This window comes from Haliotis asinina, chromosome 8 (assembly GCF_037392515.1).
Source record: "Haliotis asinina isolate JCU_RB_2024 chromosome 8, JCU_Hal_asi_v2, whole genome shotgun sequence".
NCBI classification, from domain to species: Eukaryota; Metazoa; Mollusca; class Gastropoda; order Lepetellida; family Haliotidae; genus Haliotis; species Haliotis asinina.
Genome location: NC_090287.1, coordinates 18009837 through 18030090, shown reverse-complemented (window position 1 = coordinate 18030090; position 20254 = coordinate 18009837). Strand labels below are relative to the sequence as shown.

General features: G+C 39.1%; 3 protein-coding genes across 4 annotated transcripts; 2 read left to right on the top strand and 1 right to left on the bottom strand.

The window, feature by feature from the left end:
• Nucleotides 1–4769: 4769 nt before the first annotated feature.
• Nucleotides 4770–5765, top strand: LOC137295140 (uncharacterized). Its single transcript, XM_067826462.1, has 2 exons — nucleotides 4770–4873; nucleotides 5369–5765. Exons 1-2 carry the CDS (start codon nucleotides 4770–4772, stop codon nucleotides 5763–5765), a joined length of 501 nt encoding a protein of 166 aa, XP_067682563.1.
• Nucleotides 5766–6369: 604 nt separating this feature from the next.
• Nucleotides 6370–12868, bottom strand: LOC137293654 (KICSTOR complex protein kaptin-like). 2 transcript variants are annotated; one of them, XM_067824334.1, is made up of 12 exons: nucleotides 12617–12868; nucleotides 12310–12392; nucleotides 11955–12054; nucleotides 11628–11682; nucleotides 11417–11492; nucleotides 11078–11151; nucleotides 10750–10859; nucleotides 10201–10308; nucleotides 9739–9823; nucleotides 8945–9080; nucleotides 7056–7511; nucleotides 6370–6874 (listed from the first exon to the last, which is right to left on the bottom strand). In XM_067824334.1, the coding sequence occupies exons 1-12, from the start codon at nucleotides 12828–12830 to the stop codon at nucleotides 6758–6760; spliced, it is 1614 nt and encodes a 537-aa protein (XP_067680435.1). In that variant the 5' UTR covers nucleotides 12831–12868; the 3' UTR covers nucleotides 6370–6757. The 2 variants fall into 2 exon arrangements, with proteins under 2 accessions (XP_067680435.1, XP_067680436.1); XM_067824335.1 differs by having other exon boundaries at nucleotides 9739–9820; nucleotides 12617–12839.
• Nucleotides 12869–12872: 4 nt separating this feature from the next.
• LOC137293655 (RNA-binding protein PNO1-like) lies at nucleotides 12873–19941 on the top strand. The gene is made up of 7 exons (XM_067824336.1): nucleotides 12873–13196; nucleotides 16505–16654; nucleotides 16829–16912; nucleotides 17212–17272; nucleotides 18268–18385; nucleotides 18707–18777; nucleotides 19857–19941. Exons 1-7 carry the CDS (start codon nucleotides 12909–12911, stop codon nucleotides 19922–19924), a joined length of 840 nt encoding a protein of 279 aa, XP_067680437.1. The 5' UTR covers nucleotides 12873–12908; the 3' UTR covers nucleotides 19925–19941.
• The last annotated feature ends 313 nt before the right edge of the window (nucleotides 19942–20254 follow it).

Genomic DNA, 20254 nt, shown 5'->3' with positions numbered 1-20254 from the left:
GTAGCAACATCTGACTAACTTCGATACTTTTCGCATATTTGTAAAGCAAAGCAGCAACGTGACAAAGTCACTTTCATGAGATTCGATAATTAGTTTCCCTTACACGACAATGAGCTAGACCAATAACTGGACTTAACTTAAAAATTTATATTTATATAAGCCACGAAGAATGTTATATTCACTATATTAGTTTCTGCTGACCACATTGAAAAGAAAGCAACAGTGCTGTCAGAGATGTGAACAAAAGACGTAGTTATCGGTCGGTCTGTGGGTATAAACCGCCTATGTTCTAAGATATAAGATAGGTTTGTCCGTTGAGGCACCATAACAGCCCTCGATATCCCATATTTCCCAGAACAGAGATAACTGTCGACCTGACCTTGACCCCACCACATACCCCTGATTCACAGCTGACGATTTTCCACGTGTTTTTATGATATTTGCAGCTGCAGCGGAAAGACAATGTCCACCGCCTTCCCGAGCTGTAAGATGACCTCAAAACGGAGCCTTCCATTCTCCTAAGACGTATACATGCTCTTGTTGCTCTGAGTGAGTGGGATATGTTTTACGCCGCACTCAGCATAAAATTTGTAGCTATACGTCAGCGGTCTGTAAATAACTGTGTCTGGACCAGATAATTCCGTGATCAAACAGCATCATTATAGATCTTCGCAGCTGGGAACAGATGACGTGTCAACCAAGTCAGCGAGCATGATCACTTTATCCCGATAGTTGCCTCGTACGACAAGCCTTGCCGCCTTTCGTGGTGTGCATGAGTTGCTGGAGACGACGAACTAAGGGACCGTTCATAATTTATGGCTAAAGGGGTGGGGTGGGGGTGTGATGAACCCCAGAACAAAATGTGTGACCCCTCCTAGAATTCATCACCACCCACTATCCCCTAACCAGAAATTATGAACGGCCCCTAAGTCATGTTTCCCACTTTGACGCTTCGCCAAGCTATTAGCAATTTAACTTTAGGGAGGAGTTTAATAAGCTCGGACACAATTTTTGTGCTGTAATTGTTTCTTAGACTAACAACTCACCTCTGAAATGAACAAAATTTACAGAAAAAATGTCATAATACAACAATAAAATATGATGAAAAGGAGCCCCGAGACTTTCTTTATTTTCAGATGAAACTGTGGAGATATGGACTTGCCACACATTCACTAAACTTGCATATATTTGTTTCAGGATCTGTATGACAGAGCAGTTGTTTCCAGAAATGATTCGATTCCCCAGGAACATGTTTGCATTGATCAGTAGTTGTTTACCCGTTCTCGACAATGTTCCAGCTTTATGATGGCCGTAAACCGCCATGTGGTAGCCTAATGCATCATCGAGCGGAAATAAAGTTCTTTTTCAGGTGTTCTGTATTTCTAGACCTGACATCAGCCGTGACTGAAATCATGAACGTTGACCAACGTAATGGTGATACGGCTACACGCATCAACTAAGTCAGCAAGGTTGACCATATCTGACCACGCCTACGGCAAGATGAAGATCACTTCTAACTTCCAAACTGTCTAGTGAACTGGCAAAGGTGTCCTGTAACACAAGTGGATCAGTCTGATGGGTCATATATATATATATATATATATATATATATGTATGTATGTGTGTGTGTGTGTGTGTGTGTGTGTGTGTGTGTGTGTGTGTGTGTGTGTGTGGTTGGATGGATGGATGCATGCATGCATGCATGCATGTACACTAATGGTGATAAGAAAATGGAAGTGAAACTGTACATCGAACCATTACCGTATAAACATGTTGGTCTATTAGTAGTGAGGTAGTGCTGCCATACACACCCTGAAACAAATATATCCAACAAAGGATGGAAGTCTCTACTATGCGGCAATCCAACAAACACTACAGTGTATATTTATCGGAACGTATACCCTCGAGATATCAAGGATGTGGAAACCTAGGATTGCCACATACTGCAGGCTTCCATCCTTTCTTGGATATATCAGATACAATGAGCCATAAAGTGTTCGCCTATGTTCACCTTAACTGCTGGTGAACATATTAGTCTTAAAACAAACGGATGGGGATACTCGGCGTAACAGGCCCTGTCATAAGACGCGGCTAAAGGGATTATTTACACACCACCACCATGTTGCTGGAATATTGCTGAGGGTGGCCTCAAACTAAAACTCACTCACTCACCCCACATTCCATACGTCTTGTCACTAGATGACTTTTACAGAACGGGGATATATCACACATGGATAATTTAGAAGTGGTCATTACGAAACCAGTAATGACAATGTACAGTTAAACAGTTAGTCTGAACAAACATTACGGGGTGGGATAGAGACATAGATTAAAGCTGTATTTAAAAATATAAACTACAAACTTTGTCCAAAGGGACCTCTAAATAATGTATACCAGAAGCAATCTGGACTTGCCAAAACAACATGACGGTTGGATTTATTTCTGTTTTATATTTTGTATACTGTGTGGGAGATGGATGCGTTGGTACAATTATATTAAAATCAGATCTTTGTTCTCTCTAGCCCTACGCAAGTTTCGTAGACATTGTTTTCCAAATGCATGGAACGATGCTCAATCACTGGATTGTCTGGTCCAGAATAGATTGTTAACAGACCGTGCCCATAAAGCTGAAGTTTGCGGAGTGCGGCTAACAAACAAACAAACAAACAAACATACAACATGAAATTCCGTTGCACTGTCGTTGCTCTGGGAGTGAGTGAGTGAATGAGTGAGTGAGTTTATTTTTACGCCGCTTTTTTAGCAATATACCAGCAATATCATGGCGGGGGACACCAGAATATGGGCTTCACACATTGTACCCATGTGGGGAATCGAACCCGGGTCTTCGGCGTGACGGGCGAACGCTTTAACCACTAGGCTACCCCACCGCCCCCGTCGTTGCTCTTGAGTGTTATCAGATCCTCGAACGCATCGCTAACATTCACGCCTTGCAACTGTATGTACCATTACAAACTTGCATACTGACGTACGTATACGCAATACAGTAATAACATATCCTCGAGGGTAATAATAAGAGAACATAAACCAATATCGCAAAATACCCTCCAAATGGTATATATGCAGTTATAAAGCCTGGATTGGGGGTTAATCATCCGTCATATGTCCACACGGGGCAAAGTGGAGTATGTATATAATACTAGTATATGTTATGCCTTACAAAGACTACCCGCTGGCCTCCCTGTTTGAAAGGCTTACATAATCGGATGAAGTTTCTCATGGATACCTGTTACGTGATTAACCTGTATAACCCTGGGAGAGTACCTGTTACATCACGTGGGAAGGCGGGAAAGGGGTCACGTTGTGCAGGTGACATCTGTAACAACGAAGGCCTGGATGTAGCTGTAGGTATACAGTTACAATACCGTATTAATTGTGCTATAGGCGCTGATACTGCTAGTATGCAAGTTGATACTGAGGAAAACCACAAGCATACGTTTCTGAGGGCGTTAATTCCAGGGTATTTATGTATCACCAAATGTTAGCTTAATATGAGAGGAAATCCAAGGAGGCACAAGCTCCACACGTACGTATGGCCATTACCACTTTGTGAAACTCACATTCAGCATAGTAGTGCTGATGGAAGCGCAGAAACTTGAATTCGAATCAACAAGCGGACCTTGGAACAGATGGACGGACGGACCGCAGAGGATATGGCACTTGCTATATATTGAGTATATATTTGACATTACCCAGTACTTTCCACCTGTTTTGAACCCATGAAGATCCGGATTAGAATTGATCATCAGCAACATTTGTTTGTAAGAAGTGACTTACGGGATTGGGTGGTCGGGCACCCATACTTGATTGACATATATCATCGTATGTCAGTTGTGTAGATCGATGTTCATGATGTCAGTCACTGGATTGTTCCAGACTCGACTATAAAGTAAGCATAGCTAAATGGCATTGACACTGACTCCGCACAGTTCGTTTTTCACACTGTTAATTAGTGTTAACTGGGGCTCCCGAGGATTGCAAATCAGTTCGCTATATCCATTAAGTTCCTTATAGACAATTCGCTATTAAAGACTTTTTAACATGATAATATATAGAGGTTTTGTTAGTGAGTTTTAAACAGTTCACTATAGCCGTCAGTTCGGTTTATCCGTGTTACAAAAGTATTTTACTGTATTTGCAACCTCGCGTCGTCTACGCTATGTTCTGTTCTCAAGAGTCTTGCTGAAAGGTCCGTACTTTTGCGGTGGAGTAGTCTTGTGGGTAAAGCATTTGCTCAAGTGGAACACCTGGGTTCGATTGCCCCCTTGTATAAAATGTTTGAAGCTGTCCATTTCTGCTGTCCCCTATCGTGATATTGTTGGAATATTGCTGAAAGCTAGGTAAACCTAAATTAATTCACTCACTCGCCACTTCCGATCGGTAGGGTTAGCTTAGTTCAGCCAGCTAAACGTCATGTTCCTGCCAAGGGATACAATGATACACCGAACACATTGGCAGGAACTCGATGTTTAGCTGGCTGAACTATGGTTAGCTAAGAGTCAATTCTTAAATCTGAAGTATATAACCTGTTTACCACGTGAAGTATATGCGTATTTTTAACCTTAAACTAATTCACCATGTTGCGTGTGTATGACGAGCATCCAATACAATCTCAGGCAGCTGTCTGGCAGTGGCGACCTGGGCCCCGTTCCTGAAAGTAACGCTAAGACAGTGTCAGTCGCCAGTCAATGTAAAGTATGGGAGTTACGACTAGACTAGTAGCACTATGATCACTTTCAGGAACGGGGTCCATGACCGAGATCACCTACAAGAAAAGGAGTCGTTATTATGAGGGGATGAAGTCTGAGCACAGATCTGGTAAGCTTGGACGTTTTGTCAGTTTGAATCCTGGAAGGTACTTGACTTGCCTGACTAACAAATAAAATCATCTGACTTGGGTGAGTTTAATTTTATGGCGCACTCAGCAATATTCCAGCTATATGTCCAGCTGTTTGTAAATAATCGAGTCTGGACCAGATAATCCAGTGATCAACAACATGAGCAACCTATGACATGTGTCAACCAAGTCAGTCAGTCTGACCACCCGATCCCATTAGTCGCCTCTTATGACAAGTACAGTCACCTTTTATGGCATACATGGGTTGCTGGAGGCCTGTTCTTCCCCAGGACCTTCACAGGTTCACCTGACTTGGCCAGCCTAAAGTAAAACAAGGTCTTCTCGTTCAATGCAGAAACTATGTTTTGGCCATTCATATGTTTATATGATCTGAAAGTAAAGGGATACTGGCAACTTATTCTGAAGGAGGTCAGTTGAAACAAGCTATTCTCCATTATCAGCCCTCATCTGACCATTAAAAGTTTATGTGTAACATTTAATCATACATTTCAGACTGATGATGACCAAGTCCAGTGATTTGCTGCCCCCTCAGCTGATCTACCCTGGAAAATCTGACCGATGTCATCCATCTATCAACTTTCCAGCAGACTGGGACATCACACACACGGAATCGTATTGGAGCACAGAAGAAGCCATGCTCAGATTTGTGGACAAAATCCAACAGCTGGGATTAGGTCCCCACCAGGAGGCTTTGTATATCTTTGATGTCTACCGTGCTCATCGTAGGGACAGTTTACATGAACTTCTACAAGAGAGGAACATTTGTTTCCTCTATGTCCCAGCCACCTGTACTGACAAGCTGCAACCACTTGACCTAGCTCTCAACAAGAATTTCAAAGATAAGATCAAACAGTGCTTCCACAAATGGTATTCCAGTGAGGTTGTGTGACAACTTGATGAACAAGAGGATGCAGGCAATGAAGATGCAGTGTCTGCAATTTCAGTTGATACATGTACCTGGACCAGCGTCATCAAGACCCTTCTTGGACAATCGGTTATAAAGGTGTTTGACACTATGTCAAAGAGGAAGGACCTCATTCAGAGCGGGTTCAAACAATTACAAGTAATGAACTACTATAGTGTATGAAGTTGTGATTTCAAACATCCAGGTTGTTGAGAATGTGCTGATGTGTTAATTGACTATCAATTACGAGTACTAATGAACTTTCATAAAATGTTAATGAATAAATAAAGTGAAGCTGCATTATTTCTTTCTGAGCTGTTTCATGGTAATCCGTTTTGTATCAAACCATCTCTCTCCATGATTGGTCAAATAGAACACGTGACCAATTTCAATGGCGGCCTCACTATAATTCGTAATTCTATTATAGGAATGGGCTCATTAATTACTTTTGGTGCACGATATGGGAAATCCATTACGGCGACAGTTACTAGTAAGTTTGATTCGTTTTGATTCTATCAGTCGAACATTCCCATAGATTCCGGTCCTCAAACTTGATGTGTTATGGCAACAACTTAGAGGCAAGCATGTGTATAGTTAACGAAAGAAAGGTTTATTCACTATGTACAATTTTTCGCTGCAAAATATTTCGCACGGAAATAAAACTTGCGCACAATGTAATACGTTTACAGTATATGATGGCGGTCTGTAAATAATCATCTGGACCAGACTGATCAGTGATCAAGTTTACACAAGTAACCAAGGTACCATATTTACATATTTCTACATATACCAGAACTTACAGAAAACATTTCTCAGAGAGACATAAAATAAATTTGACTTAGAAGGATTCTCATTTGTCAGTAAAACAATGTGCTTGGTAAGCAAGAACTACATTGTCTAACACTTGACAATTGACGATGTATTTACAAAGTGTTACATGAAAAGAAAACTTGTTGAAAGCTCTCCAGCAGTCACTGTCATCTTCCGAAAGTCTCCTTTTGTAGGTTGTGATAAGCATCATCAGGTTCCGAGCTGGAGTCACACAAACCACGAAGTCGTTCTCGACACACCTCAGCCACTTCCCCAAGATCGGGCTGCAACAAAGTTTTACATCTGACCAATTTGATATCTGTCAAACATGGAGGATTGAGTACTGAGTACACAGTAGCAGAATTTCACTGGAAATAAATAAAGGAAGACTTGTACTTTCTTGTCTTCCCTTATTCGTTTCTTTTTGCTTTCTTTACTCATGCGGTACTCTGTACAGACACCTACCTGCAGTATGTGCATCCCCTTCAGAGTGACAACCACAAGGTCGTCCATGCCATCCCCCATGATGTCCAGTCTATCCAACCCAACCACAGGCCCTGGGAAACTCCGTTGCCATAGTAACTGGAAACCTGCAGGGTTAAATGGAGGCTGGATGTCATTTTCGAGCTGATCCTGTTCTTCCTTCACACCACGGGCAGGCAAAAACAGATCCTCCTGTGACTTTGTTTTCCTGGTTGGCTGTGCATCCTTCACAATGGTTGGCTGTGAGTTAGATTCATCTGATCTGTGTCTCTGTTTGTTCAGTTCCTCCAATTGGTTGAGAGTTCTCTCCGGTGTTGAAGACGTATGTGTTGGAGTATTTGATTGGCTACTCCCAGCTTTAGTGGTATCAGATTGGCTGTATTTTCTGTCAGTGTCAAAGTGCTGGTTTTCTTCAAAATACTTGTATGCTAGAAGTTCCTGTAAATGTTCAACAGAAAGGTGACAGAAAATACAATCTAGCCTAAGAATACATAACTCATGGTATATAGATAGGGTCCTTCAAACATCAGGTAACACCTCCACCTTTAAGACTTGCTAAAAGGTAGGGAAAGAGATGTGTCAAAAACAAATTGACAAGAATTCCAGTTATCTCATGCAATGTTACTTTAATATAGGAACGTTTTTTGTTTTGTTTGTTGTTCATCACCATACTCATCGATATTCCAGCTGTATGGTGACAGTCAGTAAATAATTTAATCTGTCTCTCTGATGGTTGTTGCTCTAATTGGTTATCAAGAGAGTGAGTGAGTTTATATTTACACCGCTTTTAGCAATATTCCAGCAATATCATGGCAGGAGACACCTGAAATGGGCTTCACCCATTGTATCCATGTGAGGAATAGGACCTGGGTCTTTGGGTGTGACGAGCAAATGCTTTAACCATTAGGCCACCCTTTAGACCTACTGGATATCGAGCCTGGTCCAGACAATCTGATGATCAACAGCATGAGCATTGGTCTATGCAAATGGGATATGATGACAAGTCAGTGAGTTAGTGAGTTTACTTTTACACTGCACTCAGCAATATTCCAACCATATTGTGATGAACAAAGTCAACCATCCTGACCACCTAATCCGTCAGTCACCTCTTACGACAAGCATGATGAACACCAATTCTCACAGTTCTTCATGTGTGCTTAGTGGGAATACGTGAGTGAGTTGAGTTTTATGCCACACTCAGCAATATTCCAGCTATATGTTGGTGGTCTGTAAATAATCGAGTCTGGACCAGATAATCCAGTGATCAACAACATCAGCATCGATCTGCGCAATTGGGAACTGATGACATGTGTCAACCAAGTCAGCCAGCTTGAGCACCCAATCCCATTAGTCGCCTCTTACGACACGCATAGTCGCCTTTTATAGCAAGCATGGGTTGCTGAAGACCTGTTCCACCCCGGACCTTCACTGGTATAGTGGGAATAAGACCAATATGATGCAGGTCTGTTATATTTATCTCCTGGGTGAAACCCTTGAGTGAGTGTAGTTTTATGCTGCTTTTAGCAGGATTTCAGCAATATCACAGTAGGGGACGTCAGAATTGGGCTTCACATATTGTCCCCAAGAGGTGGATTGCACCCAGGTCCTTGGCATGACGAACAAACACTTAAAGCACTAGCCTACACTACTGCCACTGAAACTCTGGAGCATAAGTATGGCACTGACAAGTCTGGAAACACAAAAAGTGCCAATTAGTACTTGTACCGACATTCAACTGTGTTGTTTTAGAAAAGTGACTGTACCAAAATTTCATGAAAGACTGCAAAAGGTACACAAACATGAAAGACTGCAAAAGGTGCAGAAATGTGCCTCTGATAGAGAGGGATGCATTCTGATTGGCTTCAACCTACCTGGCCATAGGTTCCCACAAGCAGCTCATTCTCCCCGTCAAAGTCAATGTCCACCACACAGGAGCAGAGTGTGCTGTCAAACTTCTCACTGTTGGGGAGTGATAACATGTCCTCAAAGCCAGTGATCAGGATATTCCTGAAATAGATGGTATTCCGGATTTTAAAGGTGTGAGAATTGTTGGTTCCTGGATGTGGATAGAAAGGCCTTTTGTTCATTGCAATAACTGAAATGTTTGCATAATTTATTAAAGAAAACTTCCACCAATATGAATTCTCTTCATTCACTCATATGAACGCAAAACATGTAAGTGTAAGTGTGTGTGGTTTGACAGTGCATCGTTCCAGCAATATCATGGTGGCCTGTAATTAATCAAGTCTGGACCAGACAATCCAGTGATTAACACTGGGAGCAGAGATCCACAACATCAGGGTATGATAAGGCACCATGAACCATGTCACAGTGCCTGATCACCTAATCCGACTTGTTGCCTTCTAAGACAAGCAAAGGATGCTGGGGAACAAGTTGTAGAGATTAAAAAAGGCTAATATAATTTCCAGGTAACAATCAACAAAAACACTTCAGTATCTTTGATATCCAAGACTGTTCACTTATATGATCACTGATGATAAGTGTACCCAATTAATAATATTCTAAAGTGTACCCCATTGATAATATTCTAACATCACCGGGCATATATTGTTGAAAATTGGTATACAAAATGTCTGATGTGGTACTTCATCAACCTCCCTGACAAAGAGCACATGTACATAGGACTTATATGAGGTTTACCTACCTGTAAACAACTGCAGGCTCTAGAGCACTGGTAACCAACAGGTTAAAGTTGGCCAACTTTTCCTCTTCTTCACGTGTACTTTCTTCTGATGACAAATGAAACAAATGAGTTTATTACTGCAGTAATTTACTGTATAGAAAGTAGAGATACACCTACAGGAAGATTATTCCTAGCTTAAGTGTCAATTGTACAACTCAGAAACAACGTTAACGAATGGATCTTGAAGCTGCAACCCCTGTCACCGAAAGTGTTTGTTCACTGACTTTACGCTTGGCCTTGATTAAGCCTATGAATATGTTCACAGTGTGAAGTAGAGTTACCATTCCAAAAGACAACATGCTGAAAAGGAAACTGTACCTATGTGAATAACTCATTCTGTATCCATGTTACTTACACACTGCTTGTGCAACCATGTCCCTACTCAACACATGAGTGAAAATCAAAACCTTTACAAATTAGTACCATTGAAGCAGTCAAGGAAGGATGGACAGGCCACATGGTTCTTGGCTGTGAAAACTCTGATACTGGTGATAGGGCTGTCATGATCTGTTGACCAGGAATAAAGCACCTCTGTCAAAACAAAAAGAGTGAAAAATGTATTATTAGATTAAAAATAGCATTTTTCCAACCTATCCAGAAAACATGATTCTGGTGAACTTAGAAAACATGAGAGTGAGTGAGTACTTGCCATGAAAGGCGACTATGCTTGTAGTAACAGGCGAACGGGAATGGGTGAGCAGACAAGCTGACTTGGTTGACATATGTCATTGGTTTCCAATTGTCCTGATTGATGCTCATGGTGTTGAACACTGGATTGTCTTGTTCAGACTTGATTATTTATACACTGCCACCATAAGTTGAAATACTACTGAGTGCAGCATAAAACTAAACTCACTCCCTCACATTCAAATACTGAATACTGAGAGTTACCTACCTTGGGCTGTAACACTGGAATATTTACAGACTTACTTACATTTGGCTAAAATATTAAAATTCCAAAGGTTAACCTACCTTTGGCAGCAACATTGACATAGGCAAGCTGGACAAGGCCATTCTGATGTCCCATCACAGTCAGTCGTCTCTCGTAGTTGTCAAGGTAACTAATACTCAGCTGCAGAACACTGCAACAACAGAACACTTCACTTGCATCAACATGAACACTTATATCACAGATGATAGACAGTTCCAACCAAAAAGTAAACATGCTGCAATTCTGTAATGTGGTACTTGACATTAAGTGAAATGCTGAGCAAACTGACCCTCTGATGAAATGAACATATATCAGTTTATAATGTGAGCAAAACCTTATCAAGCAACATGCTATTTTGAATATACTGACCTGCTAGGAATATTTTCAAACTCTGGAAAGAATTCCTCAGATGGTGTTTCTTGAAATCCATGTGACTTGAAAGACTAAAACAATATATTGAAATCTGTTTTTTACAATGTTGGAGAGCCAAGTGAGTACTGTCCTCCTAATCATAGAAAAACACAATAGCAACTAACACGTATGTGGTCTCTCATGTCATTAACTACACTGCAATTAATTTGTGCAAACGAGATTGAGGGACCTAAAAGAATATCACCTGTTTCATGCTTCCAGTATTCATTTCAAGGTATGGGATGGAGTGTATGAGAGCATGATAGATTTCATGTAGCCATTATCATTCATACCTACCTCTCGGTACATGTGTACCTTGTTGTCTCCTCCACTGAGCAGAAACACCATTTCCTTAGAACTGCCATCTAGAAGTCTGGTTTTAAATGAGATATAATCTGTAAAAGATGCTGTTAAGAACAACTGTCCACTACATATCAGGAAGGAAAGCGATACTATTTCACATTCTTGATTAGATTTAGTTGTTTATCACTAACAAGAAGCAACTCACTCTGTGTGTGTCAGCTGGTAGGGAATGAAATTCAGTTCTAGGCTCAAACATGCCTCTGAAAAGATAAGTTGTCAATTATATGGACACTTCTGCTATCACACGCTCAGTGTATACAACTCTGTTCTTTTCCTAAACTTTGTTAAATGGTATAATTAGTAATAAGCAGCAAATTTGTTTTTAATAAGAAACACCCACAGGACCTCCCATCTAATATTTATCAGCATCAGTGCATGTATTTGGTTTCAAATGCACCATAGGGAACTCATCAAGACGTTAGTAATATAATTTGGATTGCTGTCTTGGTCAGATTGGAAATCTTGAACTTACGAGCAACTGTATCCAAGTTTGCCTCGTCTCCCACTTCACTGGCTGAGTACAAGTTGAGGAACTGTGAAGCAGGTTTACATTCCTTCTCATCCTCTTGCAGCTAAGAATTTAGTTAAATCATATGACCATTAAATATGGTGAACTGTTATCATAGAAACACAAATTTTACTGCTTCTATTTCTTGTTAATGGAACACAAAAATGTAAGTTTACAATGGTGAAAGATGCAAGACCCCTTTTAACAAATACATGTATCTGATAAAATCATTGTAAAAAATGATGAAAACTAAACATATAGTAACCATGATAACCTGAAAATTTAAGTACATCACCTTAATTACATTTTGCGGTCTCACCTTTAAAAAGGTAATCCCTACAATTATTCCATTGTTTCCTTGACATCTTCGCAGGACATCAACAGATACTATTTCAGCATCACCTTAAATAGATTGCTTAAATGAAATGATATACTGCAGCGGATTTTTCAAAATACCATGTACAGCATTTGACTTGGACTCACAAAAATATTGTGTAATCAAATTATCAAATCAACAGAAAAGTAAGCATTCTATCCTTGCACATGTATATCAGTTAAGTTGGCCAACTGTCTGGCAGCCAATGTATTAATCATCTAAATACATCGAACTCCGAAATACATTATACCTGGAATATAAGTAAACTGAATTTCTTTGGTGCATGGTGTCAGTCTGTTGTTAAATGTCTGATATTCAACTGCAATAACCTTTCCATCAAGAGAAGCAACTAATAATTTGTTATTTCCTTCACTGTCTGTTATTCTCGTTAATCCATAAACATTCGTCTGCGAGGGGAGACTGCAAAAATGGGCATCAGTCCACCTCCAACCTCTGTCACCCATTCTGTTACTGAAAACAGGTAAGAGTATTCTCCCTTTAAATCAAACGGGCATCTGTCATGTTCACTTATCCAGATTCATATGCTTTCGGAAGTATGGATAATCAACTCAATAACCTTCAATTGGCGCATGCTCAATGATCAACTTCCTCTTACAACACACGTGAAAATGGCAGAAACACAAACATCACAGACCTCCTCAATGGAATTATCACAAACGCCACAAGAAGACAGTTTCATACCAGCGAAGAGAAAAACAAGGAAGCGGAAGATAGTTGAAAGTGATTCCAAGGAAGATACTGTCATGGATACTTCAGAATCAGCCCCCAAACGTCCCAGTTTTCCTCCTATCAGCAGTGATAAACTCACGGTAATACTATTAACATGCTCTTCATGGCAAATTTTTATGTGACACCGTTTACAAATATAACAATGATAACATTCAATTTTCGACTGTCTGCTCTTGCTTTGGTTCCTCATAAAATGTCCTTTTTCGATCTTTAGTTTTAATTGTTGTTTATGTTACTTTAGTTCAGCTAGCTAAACGTCGTGCTCCTGCCACTGTTTTGACAGGAACACGACGTTTAGCTAGCTGAACGACATTTTTATCATGTTTCGAGTTTTGACCAGGAAATAAATATCTACAGTCTCACATGCCCAGAAAGGTAAACAATCGTCTGCTGATGACTTTGTAAATGAACACAATCCAATTGTTGTCCACTTATTCACCAAAGTTAACTTTAAAGGGGCACTGATGCGGAGCAATTTCCGTGGACTGGTGTAAACTTTTGTTATTGTTTTTCTCCCGTGAGTACCCGGATGATATCCCAGAATTCGTGACTGGTTCGTGACCTCCGCTGCGCAGTCCGTAAGCGCAATTGAAAGTTTAATTATAGACAGATCAACTGAGGTGAAGTCATTTGTACTTCATTACAAATGTATTATGAAAACAAATGAAACACTTTGAAGGTTAATCATCTGCCAGTGGTAGAAATGGTAAAAAACTATTAGGACGGAAAAATAACGAAGCCAATGTACGTCTCTATATTTTGTCTCATAACCCTAATTAGTTTATTGTCATATTTGTATGATTCTGAAAATTAATAAAAGAACACACGATTTGCTTATACTCATAGCAAATTTCTAACATAACAGCAACATTTATACATTGTATAGATTGCCAGTGTGGATCCTATTTCACACACATACGCGATCTAGTGTGTGTTTTCTGTCATACAGATTCTGCTGAATGCTACAACAAATAAATTAAAACAAAATGCAAATAATGAATGTAAAACAGACTAATATTATAGCAACAATGTCAGGCTACTACCTTGTTCAGGAATGTATCCATCAATATCCACGTAAAAGAAATCGTATTCCATTCATCTGCAGCTGGTAAATAATCCTGCTCTGTGTCGCGTGTCTTACAACTGTCTCATTTGCGAAAAAGTAACACATCGTTTCACGTCTTTCGTTGGTGAAAACTAGATAAACCTCTCATTGGTCTCCCAAGATAGCACACCTGGCAACTACTTGTATGATGTCCACTATTCTAAGTAATTTAGTTGACCAATATTGAGCAATCAATCAATCAACGCAAGGGTGGTTAATTCTTTGAAGGGAGGATGTTGTTTTTGCACTCACACTTTACGACAGGGGGTAGTCATCTACACACACTGCCTTTTGACAAATCCGCTAGAAGATAAAAGTAATTAATCAATCAGTGTGTTATCGGTTAATCCTTTGATCGATGTTTGTTTTTGTAACTGAGCTGATAAACCCTCTTGCATCACTTACATGCACATATTACATAACATACAATACATTTGCCATTACAGACCTTAATTTATAATGTTGAGTATTTACTCCAGACAGGAGAAATGCCAAATGGGAACCTTTGTTGAGTAACCGAAGTGGTGTTGCTACTAATTATACCTGTTATAAATTCATGATTTGACCATCAAGAGAATGATGACAAATAACACGTGTAGGTTTACACCATCAAACGCGAGTTACAGCAAGGAAGATGTAATCTCTGTGTCGCATGCAGCCTGAAAACACTTATGGGCCGAAACTGTTTTGAGGATACCAACGGAATTTCGTTACATAAGGAATACACACAGGCATTTGCTGTGTACTTTGGTAAATAAGTGAAATAAGGTTTTTTTTTACGTAAGACAATTTTCAGATTTCTCTTCCAAAGCCAAGGTCATCGTTTTTTTTGTTTACGAATTCAAATAAATCAACTGTGTGTTTTATTATCATAAATAATAAACCATTGTAGCTACCATAGGTACCAAAATTTACGTATGCTATTTGCTATCACAGCTCAACCAACACTCAAAACTACCTAAACATAAAGCTTTGCAATCTTCCGTACTGAAACAAATGGCTTGCTACGTGCCTGTAGACATCATATTTTCATGTAACATGATTAAATATCGAGGTTAAAAACACAGAAATAGGATCAAATTGGATCAGTAAGGATACCATCCAAGCAAAATCCGAAAAGAACTACACTGCTGGGATATATGGTTACGATCAGACAAGGAATACCATGGATATTTTTAAACAAATGGCATGTGATGGGCATCCGGCCTCCTGACTGTTTAAGTGAAGAAATTTTGCTAATATGGACAGGAGCCCAGTTCTTTTGTCCGTCACGGTCGAAGGAGTGGGCGCTGACCAATTTATGGTCTGCTTTCGTAATTAGACCGTTGGCGAGAAGCATTATTCGCTCCGTATCAGTGCCCCTTTAAGTAGTTGAAGTTTACAAAGTTAGTTTTATCACCCATGCAACATGTGAAATCTAAAAGTGCCTGATAAGGTCTTTTCAGTTATTAAGGTAAGGTTATTTTCAGCTAATCATATTGTCATTCTCAGATTAGTAACTTGAATTGTTAGTGGCTGTACCCTCAAAGAGAGGGTATGTAAGTCCCAAAACGTTCAAAGTCAGTGTAAACTTACCCGGATTTGTAAGTGTAGTATATTTGTTATTTTGATTTTGGGCAAAATTTCCTACAAACGCCAGCAGCTGCATGGGCTGAAGGGATGTTGTAAATCCAACTAGGGTCCATGCAGGTAGCAAAGGTACTGTAAGTTCCATGGTCCCTAGTGTGGTGATCTACCTTCAGTTGCTGACGATCTATAGCCTGTTTTTATATTGTATTGTCCACATAGTAATATTAGTTTTATCTTTCCTTGCTAGTCTTGATGATAATTGTGATATTCTAGTTGTTTTACTGTCCTTCGTTGACAGGTTTTTTATAGCAGACATATATTTCATTTCACTATTAAATGTTCTCGTCATGATATGGCTGAAATATTGCCGATGTGACGATAAATCTAAACTCACTCACTATTGTCATTCTCCTCCACTTGTGTTTCTTCAGCATCTGATGTTGTGTGACAATTCATCTTAAACAAATAAGCATCTTAAATTTATCCTGCCACAAATTGTATAGAACCCCTTCTCATGTTTGATGTTCTGTTACCATCCAGGTTATTAAGGCTTAACTGTACACCCAATTTGTGTAAAATGTGTGTATGCACTTCTCAGGATCATTTTGTTGTAAGGTAAGTAAGATAATGATATATACATGTATGTCCTTTATTTGATAATCTTGATAGATTATTACAGATTGCCAGTTCATAATGTATTATAATGGATTTCAGGGTGGTTCTGCGGAAATGAGGAAGATTTCTATCCCTCAAAACAGATATACTCCACTTAAAGAAAACTGGATGAAAATATTTACTCCAGTGGTTGAACATCTACATCTACAGATAAGGTTCAATTTGCGGTCACGAAATGTTGAAATAAAGGTAAGCATACCAAACTGGAAATAACAGCGTTCATGATCATGTTATTTTGTTACAGGGGTAACAATATGTCAAAGTTCCAGTAATATCCTTACACCTTTTACACTCTCATGTTCATTAAAATCAACTGAAATGAATGATTACATAATGGATTTTGTTATGTTTCAAACATTACAGACTTGCAAGGAAACAAAAGATATAGGTGCTCTTCAGAAGGCAGCTGACTTTGTGAAAGCCTTTTCCCTTGGATTTGAAGTAGATGTAAGATTACATATATCTCTTGTCAGTTATTAAGGAATTTAAGGTTAAATACAATAAATGTCATTAATTAGTTTCAGATGTGAATAACTTTTCATTAGTCAGGTTAACATTTTGTCATTGGGCACTTTTTGTTTAAATGAAGGTAATGTGAACTTTGTAGTGTTCATAATCTATTGTTTTCATGTGTCGGTGAACATGGAGTTGATTAATTTTTGTCCATGTCTAATGCAGTAGAGTGTTAACGTTTGACACATGCAAATGTTTTGAGATGGTCTCAGTACTTGTTTCAATTGTTTCAGGATGCCCTAGCTCTTGTGAGGCTGGATGATTTGTATCTAGAGTCATTTTCTGTAACCGATGGTGAGATACTGTTTGTTGTAATATGAAAATGTTATCAATAACCTTGTGAAATGAGACTGCATATAGTATTTCTTAGAATTTGATTGTCACTGAAAGTCATGTCACCTTACGTGTTGATAACTTATCCTTTGTTTCTCTGTCCAATGTTAACTTTTGTATTTTCAACATTTCTTGAATGTAGTTGAAACTAGAAGACCTGTGAATGTGAAACTTTGTACAAGTGATAATTGTGTCTCTGAAATATCTTCACTGAAATTTGAGTTTAGAAATAGATGCAACATGTTCTGTTCACCACCATTTCAGAATTCACTGTAGATATTTGTACCTCAGGGTGATGTCAAAATAAGTCAGAGGTCAAAGACAGGTGTCAACATTTTGTAAAACATTGATATGTCATTGCCAGTTTCTTAGGGCATGGTTTCCTCTGTATAAGCATGAAACTTTATATTTCCAAATATTTGTACAGAATCTACCATGGGAGGTAGTAAGTTGTCTCTGTGTATATCAAAGGTTGAGGTCATATTTGGATACTATGAAGTTATCCTTTTTAAGATCATGCCCTGGAAGTAATGTTTTTTCACTGACAGTGCATGGTCGTACATTTAGACTTAAAACTTTGAGCAAATGGTAATGAGATGACTGCTCTATGTTTATTTTCATGTAAATGCACTGCTTGTGTATTAAAGACATCAAATAAGCCACCTGAGTGAAACAATGCAAATAAATTCTTACACATTTCAATTGCTACTTATTAAATGTGAAAGAAAATAATCAATGAGCTGTATATCTGATATCATCATGTCAAGTGTATTGGGCAGTCAAGCATACATTGAAATTAAATGCTGTAAACCAATTAATGTTTACAAGCCCAGGTTATACATAATTGGTCCTAATTGTATGACGAGTGTCTAGTGTGTTTTCTTGACAACTTAAAGTTGAAGCTTCATCTTTCAGCATGGTTATTTTTTAAATACCTGAATGTGTTTGGTCTTCAGTGAAACCCTTGAAGGGGGACCATCTTGCCAGGGCAATAGGAAGACTGGCAGGGAAAAATGGCAAGACAAAATTCACAATTGAGAATGTCACAAAAACTAGGATTGTCCTAGCTGATACGTAAGTGTTTACAGCGTAATACGTAACACTCAAGAGAAGTTAAGGAACAGCACCGATTTGCAAATCATTTCAAGTGACAAATAAAGGACCTGGTTTTACCAGAATAACTGGATTAGATGTTCCTGCATCTAAAACTGTAAATTGAAAGTATAATGATTTGAGCAGGCTTTTAGAATTGAATTGCAAGATGTGTAAAGTTATCTGGGGTTGTGTTGAAATGTTATGTTCGTCCCTTCAACTTGGACACAACAGTGTATGACTGCATGATATTGTGACGTAGATCTTACTCCTAATTTAATCAGTTACATATTTCTTCTACAGGAAAGTGAATATCCTTGGCTCCTATCAAAATATTCAGGTTGCAAGAAGAGCAATATGCAATCTCATATTGGGTAAGTTCATGTTCAAGATTTCTCTCATCTGGTTAAAATAGTGCCACAACCCTGTTGTTTACAAGTGCCCCTAGCATCCATGGTGACACTGTAAGTTGTTCACTGGTCGTAAGGGGGCCATGGGCTCATGTACCCTCGAGGTTTGTTTGTGTTCCTGGAGCCCATGGTCCCCAAGGGACCAGTGAACAACGTATTTATCTTACCGAACACCTGAATTTAAATTTTGAACTGTTTGAAGCACTTCTGTTGAATGCGAGGCGAATCGCCATTTTGCAGTTGACACAAGGTAAACAGATTTAGAGTTATCTCCCTTCCATCGATTTTCAGTCGCGAAACATTGGTAATTTCCATGCTTCATATGTGATTCAATGGCATTCAAGGCAAAGAAGTACTACCATGAAGCACCAGAAGAGTTTGGAATTCCCAGCGGTGAACATTGAAAATAATACATCACTTGTAAAAGAAGGGGTACATTGAAAATAATAGAATAGCGCTTAGCCAATCAGAAAGCAACATTCATGTGTGAGGTAAGATAAAATCCATTATTCAGAGTTGTGTCCCTAGGGCATGCCTAAACAAATTAATAATGGGTTTGTGTCCCAGGCACCCTATCTGCTTCGAAATTTTCAGGGAGGAGGGGAAACACATCTTTTTGAATATTTTATTTGGCACCTCACATATGAATGTTGTTTTCTGGCTAAGTGCTCTTCTACGATTTTCAATGTACTCCACTTACAAGTGAGGTACATTGTAATGTACCCCGTAGCCAATGGCAACTGGTGTGGTTCTTCATGGTAGTACTTCCTTATTTTAACACTGAATCAGGCTCAGGGAGCATTAACAAACGTCGAGGGTACATCAACCCATGCCCACCTCATGACCAGTGAACACCTTATAATGTGTAACTGTGAATCTTATTTCTTATACTTTCATCACTTAACATGACAAACAATAAAGAAGATATAATCCCTGAAAAAGTTCCATGGCTTTAAATTCCACTTATTTCTAAGTCTAGTTGGTATGAAGTTTGTTGTCATGATAATAGTGGACCTACAGCTGTGCCTTTCTTCTGTTTGCAGGAAGTCCTCCATCCAAAGTGTATGGCCAGATGAGGAGTGTTGCCGCTAGATCAGCAGAGAGGTTCTAAATAAATTATTGTTGCCATTTGATGTTAGTGTTGTGATTGATGGAGCATAAAACCATGTAATCTGTGTAAAGGAACATGGAACCCTTAACTCCATCCATGATCAAAGGGAGAAATAGTTCCCTTTAAGATTTATGAAAGGTGTTTTCCATTTTTGTTACTTTGTCCTCAAAGTTAATGTGTTTGTTGGGTTGCTAAAGTACTTATTGTAATACTAAAGACCAGGGTTTAGTGGCCAACATGAGTGAAGTGTCTGAAGCTGTTCTGGTGTCCCAGTGTTGTTAAATGTTGCTATAGTGGGCCTCACATTATGAAAAGGATGTCCCTTTCAAC